The sequence below is a fragment of the Arvicola amphibius genome, chromosome 5, assembly GCF_903992535.2.
Source record: "Arvicola amphibius chromosome 5, mArvAmp1.2, whole genome shotgun sequence".
Taxonomy (NCBI): domain Eukaryota; kingdom Metazoa; phylum Chordata; class Mammalia; order Rodentia; family Cricetidae; genus Arvicola; species Arvicola amphibius.
This window is the reverse complement of record NC_052051.1, coordinates 17,432,475-17,446,673: the sequence shown is the minus strand read 5'-3', so window position 1 is coordinate 17,446,673 and position 14,199 is coordinate 17,432,475. Positions and strand designations below refer to the sequence as shown.

General features: G+C 38.8%; 1 protein-coding gene across 5 annotated transcripts in view; it reads right to left on the bottom strand.

Moving 5' to 3' along the window:
- Chd6 (chromodomain helicase DNA binding protein 6) overlaps positions 1 to 14,199 on the bottom strand; it is a 178,089-nt gene that overhangs the window by 76,209 nt on the left and 87,681 nt on the right. For 4 of the 5 annotated variants that reach the window (XM_038332118.1, XM_038332120.1, XM_038332121.1 and 1 more), the window contains exons 6-10: positions 9,396 to 9,458; positions 8,557 to 8,615; positions 7,829 to 7,946; positions 3,473 to 3,559; positions 3,163 to 3,297 (exon numbers count right to left, since the gene is read on the bottom strand). In XM_038332118.1, coding sequence (XP_038188046.1) covers positions 3,163 to 3,297; positions 3,473 to 3,559; positions 7,829 to 7,946; positions 8,557 to 8,615; positions 9,396 to 9,458 — 462 coding nt within the window. Of the gene's footprint in view, positions 1 to 3,162; positions 3,298 to 3,472; positions 3,560 to 7,828; positions 7,947 to 8,556; positions 8,616 to 9,395; positions 9,459 to 12,323; positions 12,385 to 14,199 lie in introns of those variants that run through there. The other variant, XM_038332122.1, reaches the window with a different exon arrangement.

The window sequence follows — 14,199 nt, the reverse complement described above, 5'->3', positions numbered from 1 at the left end:
CAAAAACAGTACATGCTCTCAGCCCTTTTCCCAGCCCCTTATATATTGCTTCAAGATAACCATGCAGCTATATCTAGACTGTTCATTCTTTTTCCATTGGCAGTTTGTGAGTATTACAATAAAACCACATTCTTTAATCACTGAAGCTATGTATCTGACAGGGAATTATTTTTCAAAATGGTCTTTGCCAAGGTTGTAGAAATGGCTTAATGGGTGAAGTACTCGCCATGTAAGCACGAACACCTGAATTTGGATCTTTAGTACACCCACAAAAAGTCAGGCATGGTCATGCAAAACTTTAGTGGTAGTGCCTGATGAGGAGGGATGAGACATAGATGGGTTAATCTTTGGAGCTTTTTGGTCAGCCAGGTTAGTGAAGTGGTAAGCTCGCCCCGCTCCCATTAAATGGGTAAGTAAACAATAACATAAATAGCAATAGAGGAAGATAGCATGTGTGCACATAATACATACAATGGCTTTTGAACTCTAGCTTACTATTCTGTATAAGTTTTGAATCAAGTTTTTAAAAATTATTAGAATTTCAATTAAAATGACAGTGCTTACTTATTTGGGAGACTATTTAAATCTTTATCCATTGAGCTTTTGTACCCACAAATTTATTTATTTAGGCTTTAGTTTCTTATTTATACAAAGAAACAACTTTTTAGCTTACAAACAAACTGAGTCTCTAAACTGACATTTAAGATCTTAAAAAGAATTCTTAGGCATCAGAAATAAGAGACTAGATTTTTTGTTTTTCTATACAGCAATTTTTTAGTCTTTTGTAATTTTACTTTGAATTACTTCTACAATAAAGCTTACATCTAAAATCTGTTGCTAACGGACGCTAAGACATTTGTATGTGATATCTGAAAAATTACTTCCACTATGTCACTCGTACTTGGAGTTGAGTCTAAGCTATCCATGACATTCCAGAAAGACAGAAGTGACAGCTCGCCTAGAGATTACTTCAGCTGTGTTAGACTAAGCACTTTGAAATGGGACCGTTGAATGCTAGCAGCAACACAGTTATAGATGTTTTAGAAATAAAAGAGAAAACTTAACATGCCAATGTATTTTATAGAAATAGCTCTGAACAAACACACCCTGTACTCAGCAGCTACTCTGTCCTTTTGTTTTCAGAACCATTCAGCCCAGATCCCTAAAGCCCAAGCCACCCTGTCCATTGGGGGTTCATTACAAGGTAAGGTGGAGGATTATCTGGAAGCTTCTCTCCCTCTGTTAATTCGATCACTGGCTCTCAGTACTGCAGAGGCCATTTGAGGGACCTTACTGAAAGCTCATGGCTGGCTCAGGAGCACCCTCGTGCAGCAGCATCCTCTCTGAACCACTCACCTCTCTGGATCGTCCTTTGTTCAGACACTGAATGTCCTGTTCACCAAGACAGGTAAGGTCTCAATTTCAATACCCACAACAAGAGTTCTTTTGCAAAAGCACTGTTTTTAAAGGTAATTTACCCTTTATGTATAGTTTCCATTTCAGTTTAGAATTTTTGAGATAAAATTTCAAAATGCACATTTTCAGTGCAAACAAATCAATTAGGAAAAGGAGACAAGTCTAAAAGGACACTAGCTCACTGAGAAAACAGTGTCACAGCCTCACACATGCAAAGTAGTGAAGGAGAGTGCAATCACCTGACATCACCTGAGAACTCCTCCTTCCTGCCCAGTGGGAGCTTGCTGAGAGAATGGGTTGGGATTCTGATGACTTGTAGATGGTAAATTAGCCTCAGAATGAACCTCTGCTCCCACAATGCTTTGTGTATCATGCTTCTCATCACAGTTAGGGGTGCTGTATTTTTCCATGTGCATGTACTCTTTCCTTTAGACTGGGCTCCTGGCCTGTACATTGTTTTCTTTATGGGATCACACACACATCAACCTTTATCATGCTTAGTAAATGACTGACAAATTAAAAGAATAACTAGAATACATATATAATGGAGAGCTAAAAGGGAGCTTGTCAACTATTTAGAGAACACACTGTGAGCTGTGTGAGTTTCTAATGGCAAGTCTGCATCTTCAGATGCTTCCATATATCTCCAATTGCTATTATACCAAAAACAAACACTGCTCTTAAATGGACTCTGACAGGGAGCTACACTTAATCTAGTCTTCCTACTCCCACCAGTGATGCAAAAATTAGATGCAAAATTAAGTAACTGGATATTTTTATATGAAAATGGTGATTTAAAAAAAGAAACAGTTCATTAAGGCCTACAGTCACCTTCTGATATGGGATTCCCCTCTATATGCTGTGAATATGTTTTATTACCATTGGTTAATAAAGAAACTGCTTTGGCCTACGGCAGGACAGAATATAGCAAGGCAGGAAATCCAAGCAGAGATAGAGGAGGAAAGAAGGTAGAGTCAGGCAGATGCTATGTAGCTGCCGAAGGAGACAGACACTGGAACCTTAACAGTACAGCTTCTTGGTAATACATTGGTTAATAGAAATGAGTTAATTTAAGATGTAAGAGTTAGTTATTAAGAAGCCGGAGCTAATAGGCCAAACAGTGTTACAGTTAATATAGTTTCTCTGTGATTATTCGGGTCTGGGCATCTGGGAAACGAAAGTGTAGTCTCTGGTTACAACCTTCCTTAACAACTGCTCTTCCCAAGTTAGTTCTACCCTAACAAGTTGAATCCAATTCTGCCTCCTTTTAATTGTTTGGTACTCCATGTACAAATGACCTAAAATCAGAAGAGCAAATAAACCTACCTCAAAAACCTTTGCCTTGAGGTTCCAGGGATCTACTAAGGACCATCAAGGACCTTAAGAATATTCTACTGGAGTGGGGATGGGGGATTATAAAACAAAGACTACTGAGGGAGCAAGAGATTCAAAACAGAGATTAGGAAAGACACTGCAGAGTTCCATATCATCTCTTCTGCATTCCATGTTACTGGTGCCAAAGGATAGATGAACACCAAGAAGTACAAGTCCACACCCAAGCTTTTTACATGTTACACACATTAAACAGAGTTCAGAGCAAGTGCTGATCAGGATGTAGATGAAGTTTGTCAAGGGGAGAGAGCATCAAGAGAAGAAGCCATGACCCAGCCAAATACGCATCTTAATTTCTAAGTTTAAAAGTTTACATGTTACAAGAGGTGTCAGACAGACACACAGACACATTACCACGTGCTTAACTTCAGGGAGAACTTGTAGAGACTCAAATTCTTTAACTTTTGCAGGATCCACATCTTCTTCTAGCTCCCATGTGCTTTCTTCATATGGCAGGGAGCACCATTTCACCAGGTAATGTGTCACTTCCTGATGGGAAAATTCAAGAAACTTGGTAACCAGCCATTCTTTGCCAGGCCCAGAAAACCCACCCTGCATGAGAACACATAAGTGCCATTAAAACAAAGATCATTTGTTGACAAGACAAGCAGTGAGTGTGGAAGAAAGGACGAATTTTATGAAAGAAAAATGGCAACACACCTACCTCCCCCGTTTCTGCATCCTTGGTGTGGGCCACCTCTAAGATACGGTCAATTTCTATATAGTCTGGATTGAACAAGTCTTCATCAGGCTAAGGCAAATAGAATACAGTTAAGATGTGTAGTGTAGCTTTCTATCTGCAACTCTTAACAACCAGGGTTTATTTTTAAGTTGCCCCTACTCTGGACTCTTATCTGAAAACAAAGAAGAAAAGTGCTTGAGAACAAGTCATTTCACAGACATGCTAGAAGACTGTCCTCAAATCTTACTTTTCATGACTAAATTTAAAGGATCCAACCATTGTAGAGGTTGAACCAGGGCCAAGAAAGGCCTTCTATAGTAATATTCCAAAGTCAGCAGAAGGATACCCTCTGTCTTATAGCTCACTGTTCTTTGGTGACTTTAAATGAGAATTTCTTTTTCTTAATACTGATAAAGTCCTATTTCCTGATTTAGGTAGTAGTTACAAGTTTTATTTTGTAAAAATCCACCGAGGTATATACCTTGTATTTATTTTCTTATATATTTTATGCATTTTATGCTTCCAAAAAGGCTGAATTAGGTCACATTTAAGACTAGTAATGTGTCTTAAACTCTGCAAAATGCTGTCAGCTAATTCTTACTGAACAGGTGCTGTAAGTACTTTATGCCTCCACGAGAGGAGAGATGGCGGGCAAAGGTACGTGTACATATTTATGTATGTACTCATACATAGCTAGGTAAAATAAATCATCTGGAGATCAAAGTATGACACAGCAGTAGCTAAAAACACAGTTTGGGACACAATTTTAAATAGCTTAACTACATGTATACTCATGTTGTGTATGCTCATCAAAACATTAAGTTGTACACCTAAAATTTATGCAAATATTGCTAATTATATCTCCATGAAGTTGAAAACAACAACTGCTCCATTAAGTGTTCTCAAGGCAAACACTATTCAGAGTCCTTCTATATACATATGAACACACTGAATCAGCAGTGGCTTATGCAAGTGGTCCAAGGCTACCCTGCCTGAGTGTGTACAAGGTCTGCGAGAAGCCCTAGCAGTTTGACTTCAGAGTACAAGTTCTGACCACTACATATTCCACTTCCAACCTCTGCACTGACTCAGTCATGATTCCATCCCTGTACCACAACCTCCAATCCTCCTGCAGCAAAGCCCCCCACTAAGCGCTCACATCCAAGTGAACATGCTATCACGCTGAAGGCTGGTAACACCAGGCACAACAGCACTCTTCACAATGCAGCCCAGGCAGAATGACTTGAGAGGCAGTAAATTTGTGGGCAATTAAACTGGCAGTGCGATCATTTTGTCTACTAACTAACTATAAAAGCGCTGACACACTAATGCAGGCCGCTTGACTCGCTCCTCTACCTCAGTCACCCTAGACATCCAGACAAGCCTGCACTCTGACTTCTCACTGTTCACCTAACACTAATATGACAAGAAGCCTGGGTCTCCAGAGTGGATTTCAAGTCAGAAGGCACTTACTTCTGTGGTATGTGTGAACTCTAGAGCAGGGGTCTCTCTCACCTATGCCTTGGATGTCTCATAAAGCAGTTGGAAATAGTGAGCATGAAAATGATCAACCCAAAATTAAATCTCTATTCATATCACAAGATTATCATTTGTCCAAGTTACTAATATAAACACCAAATAGTTGACATCCTCTCCACTATTACTCATCCTTAATTCTGTGATGTACTCGAATCTTCTCAAAAGCTCATTCCTGGAACTAGCGATAGCTTCATGGTTAAGAGCACTGGATGATCTTCCAGAGGAACTAGGTCCAACTCCCAGTACCCACAATGCAGTTTACAATTATAACTCTAGTTCTGGGAGATCTGATGCCCTTTTCCGGCCTCTGAGAGAACCAGGCACACAAGTAGTGCAAATAGACCTAGGCAAAACACCAATCTACAAAACAACAATAACACAAAAGCATTTTCATTTCTACCAGAACAAACTCCTGTTATACTATTCTAAGACACACTCAACACAATTTCCCGTCTGCAACCAAGGAAAAGTCACTCCCGTGGGACTGTATCAGAAAGCAGAGGATTGTGTAGGCTTCATTACTAAGTTTAGATTTATTTATTTTTTAAAAAGGGTAAGTGCTGAAGAGTCTGAAGCAAGAAATGGATGTAAAATGAGCACTGATACCATGCCTAGCTCCAGTGACAAATAGGCTGTCTGTCTGTTTGTCTGTCTCACAAGGCTTAAAATGGAAGAGCCAGACGTGTAAACAAGTTACTACATTGCAAACTCTTGCGAAAATAGAAGTGTGAAAGAAATGTTCCAAGAAATACAGAGACTACCCAACGGGCTCACGATGGCCCGTCTCATTTAGTCATCGCCTTCTTTCCCCAACTCTATTTTGGAGGAACATGTTACAAAAAAGTAGTTCTCACGGGCTTTAAACCACCACAGAGACTCTGAATCAAACTGCAGTTTTATTGAGGGTGTGTATGTGTGATTGAACCCAGGGCCTTGAGTACTCTAGGAAACTGTCACAGCACTGACCTACAATCTCCAGCACTAACTATGAGATTACATCAGAAGGATCCCAAATGACATCATCCTGAAGCAACTTATCAATAGAAGGACCACAATGTGAACCACAGCTGGAAAAATAGATGAGCAATATACTATAATTGATGGTACTTGAGCCTAAGTGGTCCTGTAACTTGCCCTGTAGACCAAGCTGACCTCGAACTCATGGATTTGCCTGCCTCTCAAGTGCTGAGATTAAGGACATGTGCCACCACCACCTGGCTATAAGACTATGTTTTAAGAGTATTTTTATTTTCTCTTTCCTTCAAAAGTTATCTGCACAAATCTATACATTACATATTACAAGAAAAAGGAAAGAAAGAAAGAAAGAAAGAAAGAAAGAAAGAAAGAAAGAAAGAAAGAAAGAAAGAAAGAAAGAAAAAGAAAGAAGAGAAGTGTGGGCTGGAGAGATGGCTGAGCACTACAGAGCATAGGCAGTTCTTCCAGAAGTCTTAAATTCAATTCCCAGCAACCACATGGTGGCTCACAGCCATCAATAATGGCATCTGATGCACCATATACATAAAATAAATAAATCTTAAAATAAAGTGTTAAAATTCTATCAACCAGAAAAACATGATATCATGTATTTATTCAAAACATTTTCTATGTATTATTATGATGTTTCTTTTCTCTTGCACTCCAGTATGGAATTGCCCAATGTTCTGTTGGAGCCTGGCTTTTTTTTTTTAACTAACATCAGTTCATAACATTAAGCTTATTTCCAAAGCACCAATAATTTTCTTTAGTATTATTCTCACTAAATGTATAGTATCCTATTCTATATGATATATAACTTAGCCTGTTATTCAACACTGTGTTTGCTTTTTAATTATCAGTATAAATATATTTTAAAATAGCTAATTCTTTATACAAAGACTTTATGGTTTCTTTAAAATAAATGACAACTAGACTAAAACAAATTTGGGATATCTGATGGGTCAGACTTAGTCATGTTCACAGTAGGGACAAGAAAGCCAGTGTCTCTTCACTATGTTGTCCCCAATAATGGTTAATACCTAGAACAGCTTTAAATGCCTTTAAAACCCTCAAATATCTGAAAGTAAAAACTGTAAGATTCCAATGGGCAGTGGAGGTGCACACCTTTAATCCCAGCACTTGGGAGGCAGAGGCAGGTGGATCTCTGAAGAGTCTGAAGCCAGCCTGGTCTACAAAGAGAGTTCCAGGACAACCAGGGCTGTTACAAACCCTGCCCCCCACAAAAAACTAAACAACAACAACAATAAAACTTCAAAACTGTAAGATTCTAATTTTATTTGTACTTCTTTTGGTTTCTAGTGAAGCTACATGTTCTGGAATGCCTAATGACCAACATTTCCTTTCCTAAATTCCCTGCATATATATCTACTTATTTCAGATCTGGTACTTTTCATATGAAAGCTGTTTGGCATATGTCTGTGTAGACATGTAACTTATGTGTCTGTATAAATATGCAGATTCCTCTGCCATGCAAGTATGCACATGTGCATAATTAGGGAAAATTAATATATAAGCTATATACTCATATTTTCTATTTATGTGAGATGTCAGTTGTATCATTTGACATAAAGCCACCCCAGATTTAACAACGAAACTCACTAGTCTTTTCTCTTGTTTTGAAATTCTCAAGCTTAATCATTTTCTAACATTTTTGGCCTTTTGTGTTTACATTCAAACTTTAAGAGAATGAATGTTGTTCTCTTTATTAGCATCATATCAGACTTGGCCAATAGAGCTTCCCACCTAAGTGTGTAGTGCAGAAAGAAAGGCAGCAGTGAAATGAGTCAATACACATTGCTTCACCTCAGTAAAAATGTGCTTCATCTGGGCCTGTTTGTTCCTAAATCGCTTGATCTTCTGTGCGATGCGGGGATCCTTTTCCAGCTCTTCCATTGTGGCCCATTTACAATGTAAATAGGAACTATCCAAGGACAAACACAGAAAAATACTATTAAGGTCCCAATAAAAAGGATGACCATTGTACACAGAAGTAGCAAGTGTCTACTGTGACACTGCTGGATACTGCTTAGAAAGACCTTTCCCTAAACGGCAACAATAGGATTGACTTCAAATCACTAATTTTTCTGCAGGTTCCACCAAAACTGGCTCAGAGGAGACAAAGGGGCAGACTTATGAGCAAATTATCAATAAACACCAGTAAAAGGACACAGGTAGCAGAAAGGGGAGAAATGCAAAAGGAAAAAGAATATACACCACAGAACAGCTTTTCCACCTCGGGTGCACATGGGAAATGCTCAGAGCCTTTAAAAGCACGTCAGTCCTTAGGGCCCACTCTGACTATAGATCAAGTGGTCCTGGGTAGAGTGAAGGCTTTAGTAGTTTTTAAAATTTTTCTGGGTGATTCTACATGAAGCCCAAAATGAGTAATACTGACTAAGATGAACCTGAATGAGTCAAGATCATGCCTTAGGGGCCAGTTGATAAAAACATAGAAGATAATGAAGTGTCATAGGAAAGAAAGTTTTATTCATATAAAATTTAAATACAAGTAGAATATCAAATAGACGTACAAATTTCTATACTTAACGTAGAACAGCTCTAGGTCAAATGGAGGTTCTCCTGGGTGAACCTGTAACCAACAGTAAACAGTTATCAGCCCATCCCCCAAGAAGTTCACCCATATAGGCCAAAACAAAACAGGCAAACAGGTGAACTAATACCTCTGCCTCATTTTAGTAGGATTTCTGAAAAGTATTCCTATTATTTCAGGTTGTTTCTTACAAGTAAACAGCTAATCCTAACTCTAAATTTTCCAAGAACTAGATGAACAGCTACTCAATAGAGTAAGGGGTACAAAAAGGGAACTCTGTTAACATTTTTCCAAGGTCCACATGGAAAAAGCTTTTAGTCCAGGCTAGCCCAGGATACAGAAATGTGAGGACCACAGCATGGTGCAGAAGTAACTTAAATTCATGGCTCTCTCCTGATTCTCTCTACATGAGAACAACAATAAAGAAGTCTATAATTAAGAGAAGATGAGCTACATCTACACTGGGACCAACATACTGCCTCACTCATGGAACGTTCTCTTAGGAATTCCTAGGGCAGCCCAAGATGTGTAAAGAAAAACTCCACTGTTTCCCATTAGGATTTCTTATCTTCTTGGCCCCTGATGACTTTTATGGGATACCACACAAAGGGATAAAAACATGTTAGGATCTTAATGGAGAAAACTATCAACTGATCACTTAAGACATTTAAGAACTTAGTGTCCTAAGAACCTCCACAGTGACAATGTTCTTGACAAACTTTCACACTAGCCAAGGATGAAAAGTTGGTTCTCCAGGCAAATCCTTCTCCAGAGGTAGTGTCTACTAGTGACAGAAAACATGAAACAGGGGCCACCAACCTCCTGGACAGTCTTAGATGCCAGGATCTTCTCAATGATGTTTGCGTCATCTTCTGGAGGCTCCTGAAGACAGAAATTTAAGAGAAAAAAAAGGTTACCAGAAACAGCATCTGAGAGAATAACTCTAAGTGAAGGATGAGGTTCTGAGTTGAGAGATTTCTGGATTTTGGAATATCTGTATAGACTACCACCAGAATAAATGTAATTCAAAATCCTGAAATCTACTGTTCATCTACCTTCACATAGACACTCAAAGATTTTAGATTTGAAAACACTTTAGATGAAGGATGCATAGTTTGTTAAAGCATAGCTACTACCTCCTTCAAGGCTCAGAGTACAGGACTAGCAGGGTAGCTTGGAGGGTTAAACTTGCAACACAAGCCTAAACATCTGATTTAGATCCTCAGGTCCCACAACGGAATAAGACTAAGACTGACTTCCGAAAGTGTGCTCTGATCTTGAGTGTGTGAGCATGTGTACACACACACACACACACACACACACACACACACACACACACACAATTAATTAAATAAAAATGTAAAAGTTCACAGACTTTGAGTACCAAAGCCCCCCTAAGAAGTCCACAAATATTTTGCAAAGCTAGAATTCAAACAGTAGGTTTCTAAGTTCTGGGCATAGCCGTTATTGTAAAGCAGAAGAGATTCTCGGCTGTAAGAATAAAGAACCAATAAAACTGCTCCAAAGACTTCCAATTTTTGTAAAACGTACACATTTTGATGCATAATAGAAAAGAATCTTGGGGTGGGGGTGGACGCACTCTGATACCAGGACACAACAGCAGAGAGAATTAACTTTCACAAGTTGACTTCTGACCTCTATCCATGTACCACAGCATGTATACGCACAATACAAATAAATAGGCAAATAAATGTAATAAAATAAAAAAGAAACCTAGAGTCTTACAATCTAATCAAAAGATCCCAATTCTAATACCTATCACCTACTGACTTCAGCAAAGTTAATTACTATTTCTTGGTTTCTGAATAATAGTTGTAGACGTGGTAGGAAAGATATATACTACCAGTTTACCAGGATAAAACAGCGCATGAAAACAGTTTTTATAACCTAGAAAATCAAGGCGTAATAATTTCTATTAAACTGCTGTTTCACTGATAATCCCAACTGAAACTCAATTCCTTTCTTCCTATCCTAGTCACACACCAAAATTCCCAGGCCCCCAATCTCCATGAAATCTTAACGAATAAATGTATAATTACTCATTATACAAAACATCAGCATGAAAACAACAGTCTTGGAAGGACATCCTGAATCTGAGCTCCCTTAGGTTTAGCTTCTTTCTGGACTTGTGCAGTCGCCTTTCAATGGATTCATTTGTTCTATGATCTGTCCAGACCTACTTCAATCTAAGACTTGAAGCAGTACTGAAAAGAATGCTCACAACAACCTGACCAGCTGCAACATTCCAGAAAGATGATTATGCTGCATATCAACTTCATATTCAATTATCCCAAAGGCCATACCACTACAGGAAACATATTGTTTTTTTTTTTTTTTTTTTTTTTTTTTTTTTTTTTTTTTTTTTTTTTTGGTTTTTCGGGACAGGGTTTCCCTGTAGTTTCTAGAGCCTGTCCTGGAACTAGCTCTTGTAGACCAGGCTGGCCTCGAACTCAGAGATCCGCTTGCCTCTGCCTCCCGAGTGCTGGGATTAAAGGTGTGCACCACCATCGCCCGGCCTAGGAAACATATTGTTAAACTATCTCAGATCAAGATCTTCCCAGAATAGAGAGACGGCATGGCAGTGAAGTATGGTGCTCATCAAGCAGGCAGCAGATGGCCCTAGGAATCTGAGTATTTCCTCTGTGGTAATCTTTCCCTGAACCTCAGCCTTGGCCCTTGGCTAAGATGCCAATAAACCTTTATAATCTGCCTGCCTGTTTCCCTTGTATGTGTGTGAAGGACAGAGGAAAATCTGAAGGATTCAATTCTACCCTTCTGATTTCATATTGCTACTAAATCATATAAAACAGATGCTACTAAATGCAACACTTAGTCAAATCCACATTTATCAATGCTTTTTTTGTTTTGTTTTCAAGACAGGATTTCTCTGTGTAGCCCTGACTTGTAATAGAAGCTGCAGGCCATGTCCCACCGCCCAGCTCCTGGCCACCGGCTAGCTAGCTTATACCCCAAAATAACAACACACAAACTGTATTCATTTAAACACTGCCTGGCCCATTAGTTTCAGCCTCTTACTAGCTTATTCTCACATCTTGCTTTAACCCATATTTAGTAATGTGTGTAGCACCACAAGCCGGGAAAGATTCAGCATGTATGACCTGGCGGCTGGCTTCATGGCGTCTATCTCAGAGAGTAGAGGCATGGCGTCAGATTAACTTCCCTTCTTCCCAGCATTCTGTTCTGTCTACTCCACCTATCTAAATCCTGCCCTATCAAAAAGCCAAGGCAGTTCCTTTATTAACCAATGAGAGTCCTCCATCATTTCCCCTTTTTCTGTTTAAACAAAAAAGAAAGGCTTTAACTTTAACATAGTAAAATTTCATATAACAAAACAGTTATCAAGCAAGAATTACAGTTACAATATTTATATTTATTTTATCTTTTATCATAACTAAGGAAAACTATAAATATGACTATCCATTCTTCAACTCCATCAAAGACTCAAGAAGGATATATTACCTAATTAAATAAGAAGTAAGCAACTTCCAAAACTCTAAAAATGACTGAGACATCTCGCTACCTGGACAGTCACCCAAAGTTCCTCTGTACCATTGGGGCATCCATCTTCAGTCTACAGGCCCATAGTATCCAGCAGACTTCCATGAAGCAGGAAATTTCAAAGGCAGTTCAGTCACTATCTGCTGTGTCCTGCAGAATGTCTTGCAGACTCTTTCATGAATCAGGAACCCCGAAAGACCATCTCACCTTTAGGCCAAGTTCAGCAGTCCTCTCTCTGTGGGTTCTTTGTGTTCAGTTTATGCAACAGTCCAGGCAAGAGCAGTTTCTTGCCCAAATTGCTATCAAACTCCATAAGGAGCCTCTTCGATGCCCATCTTCCTCTTGAAGTAGACTGGTGCTGCCAGGAGCAGACGTGTCTCATTGTCATGAAAAGCCCTAAGTTATTAAAACATTAAATGCCATATTCTGTAGTCTTTGAAAGATATGTAGAATGCCTATCTAACTGAAATATATTTCTATATATCTAGAAAATCTAAGTAACATGACTACAAGCTTGACTATTATCGATGATTATCCATTAACAACATGTATTTCCTGATTATACATTACATTTTTAAATGAACTACACAATCACAATACCTTAATCAATATCAGAAATACATATAACAAGATTGACCTTAAATTAGTATCAGTAAACCAAGATTCATATCAATTCAAATTATTTATATCTATATTATCTCCCCCTTTAAATGTAAAAGAACATTTATAAACAATATTTGGGAATATGGGGGCAGTTTTTTTTTTTTTATCTCCAAACTGCTTCGTGCTGAATAGGGGTGCTGTTATTTAGGTCTTTCATGGTATAACCTGTCTGCTAGGTTCATCTCAGTCAGCAGTTGAATGAAGTAATTTTTGAGGGTGTTCACAGCAACCTTTCAGGAGGGCGTGATCAATAGATAATACCGTAATATTGGGATAGAAGCAATCCACAAAATCTCATTCTCTGTGAAAACAAAAGAAGAACGTTTTCCAAAGTATCATAACCTTAGATCCAAATATTGAAGTCAAGGTATTTTCAAAATATGTATCTTGGATTAGTTCAGCAGCATTTATAAACAAATATCTTTTAGCAGCTGTTGCTCCTTACTCAGCATTCAAGCAATTCAAAGAGAGCATAATAGCATACAGTATCAAGATTCTCTGTGTATTTTCCATCTTTGTGCGGCTTTATTTTAAGCTCTATTTTGTTTATTTTTACTTTTATTTTTTGAAACAGGTTCTCTGTATATCTTTGTTCTGGAATAACTCTGTAGACCAGGCTGTCCTTGAACTTTCAGAGATCCCTTGGTCTCTGCCTCCACAGCCCTGGGATTAAAGGCGCGTGCTACTACACCTTGAACTCACAGAGATCTGTCTGCCTCTGACTCCCAGGAATTGGGATTAAAGGTGTGTACCACCACACCCTACTACTCTCTTTTTTCTTTTCTTTCTTTTTTTTTTTTACTTTTAAGAACTTTAACCTTTAGCCTGCATATATTTTTAACACACTGTAAACCATTTAGAGGTTTTGTCTTTGAATCTCCCTTTACTGTATTACATCTCTCTTTTTCTGACCACATGAGTCTTTATAGAGAGGATTAAAGCCATGGCTTTGACGGCTGAATCCAGCCCATTCTTTAGTTTTCCAGCCTCGTTGCGGAGCTACCTGCTGTAGCCATTTTTATTGCCACAACTCTATGGCGTTTCAAGGTCCCTGCCAGCAAGCGAGCTGCAGCATTCTGTTCACAGATCACACTCAAATCCTCCTTAGACCGCCTGCCTGAAAGAGTCAGAGTTTGCCCTGGCAGGATGGCCCAGAAAGCCAGCATTTTAAAACAGCGCAGCTTTTTTCCTGCTACTGCTGAAAACTGAAAAGCATGCATTCAGCTTTTCATCAACACCATTTAAGTTTTTCGTGGCAGGACCTCTTAAAAGAGCTTCAGGGTTTTGCACCTAAAGCTGAGTCAGGAAGCCTCTCTTAAGTGAGAGTGCTTGCTTGCCTCTAGCAAGCAGAGCAGACCCGAGAAATGCTGCTACCAAGAAAATATGCTTTACTCTATTCTTTACCAAGCTTTCTCAGGCT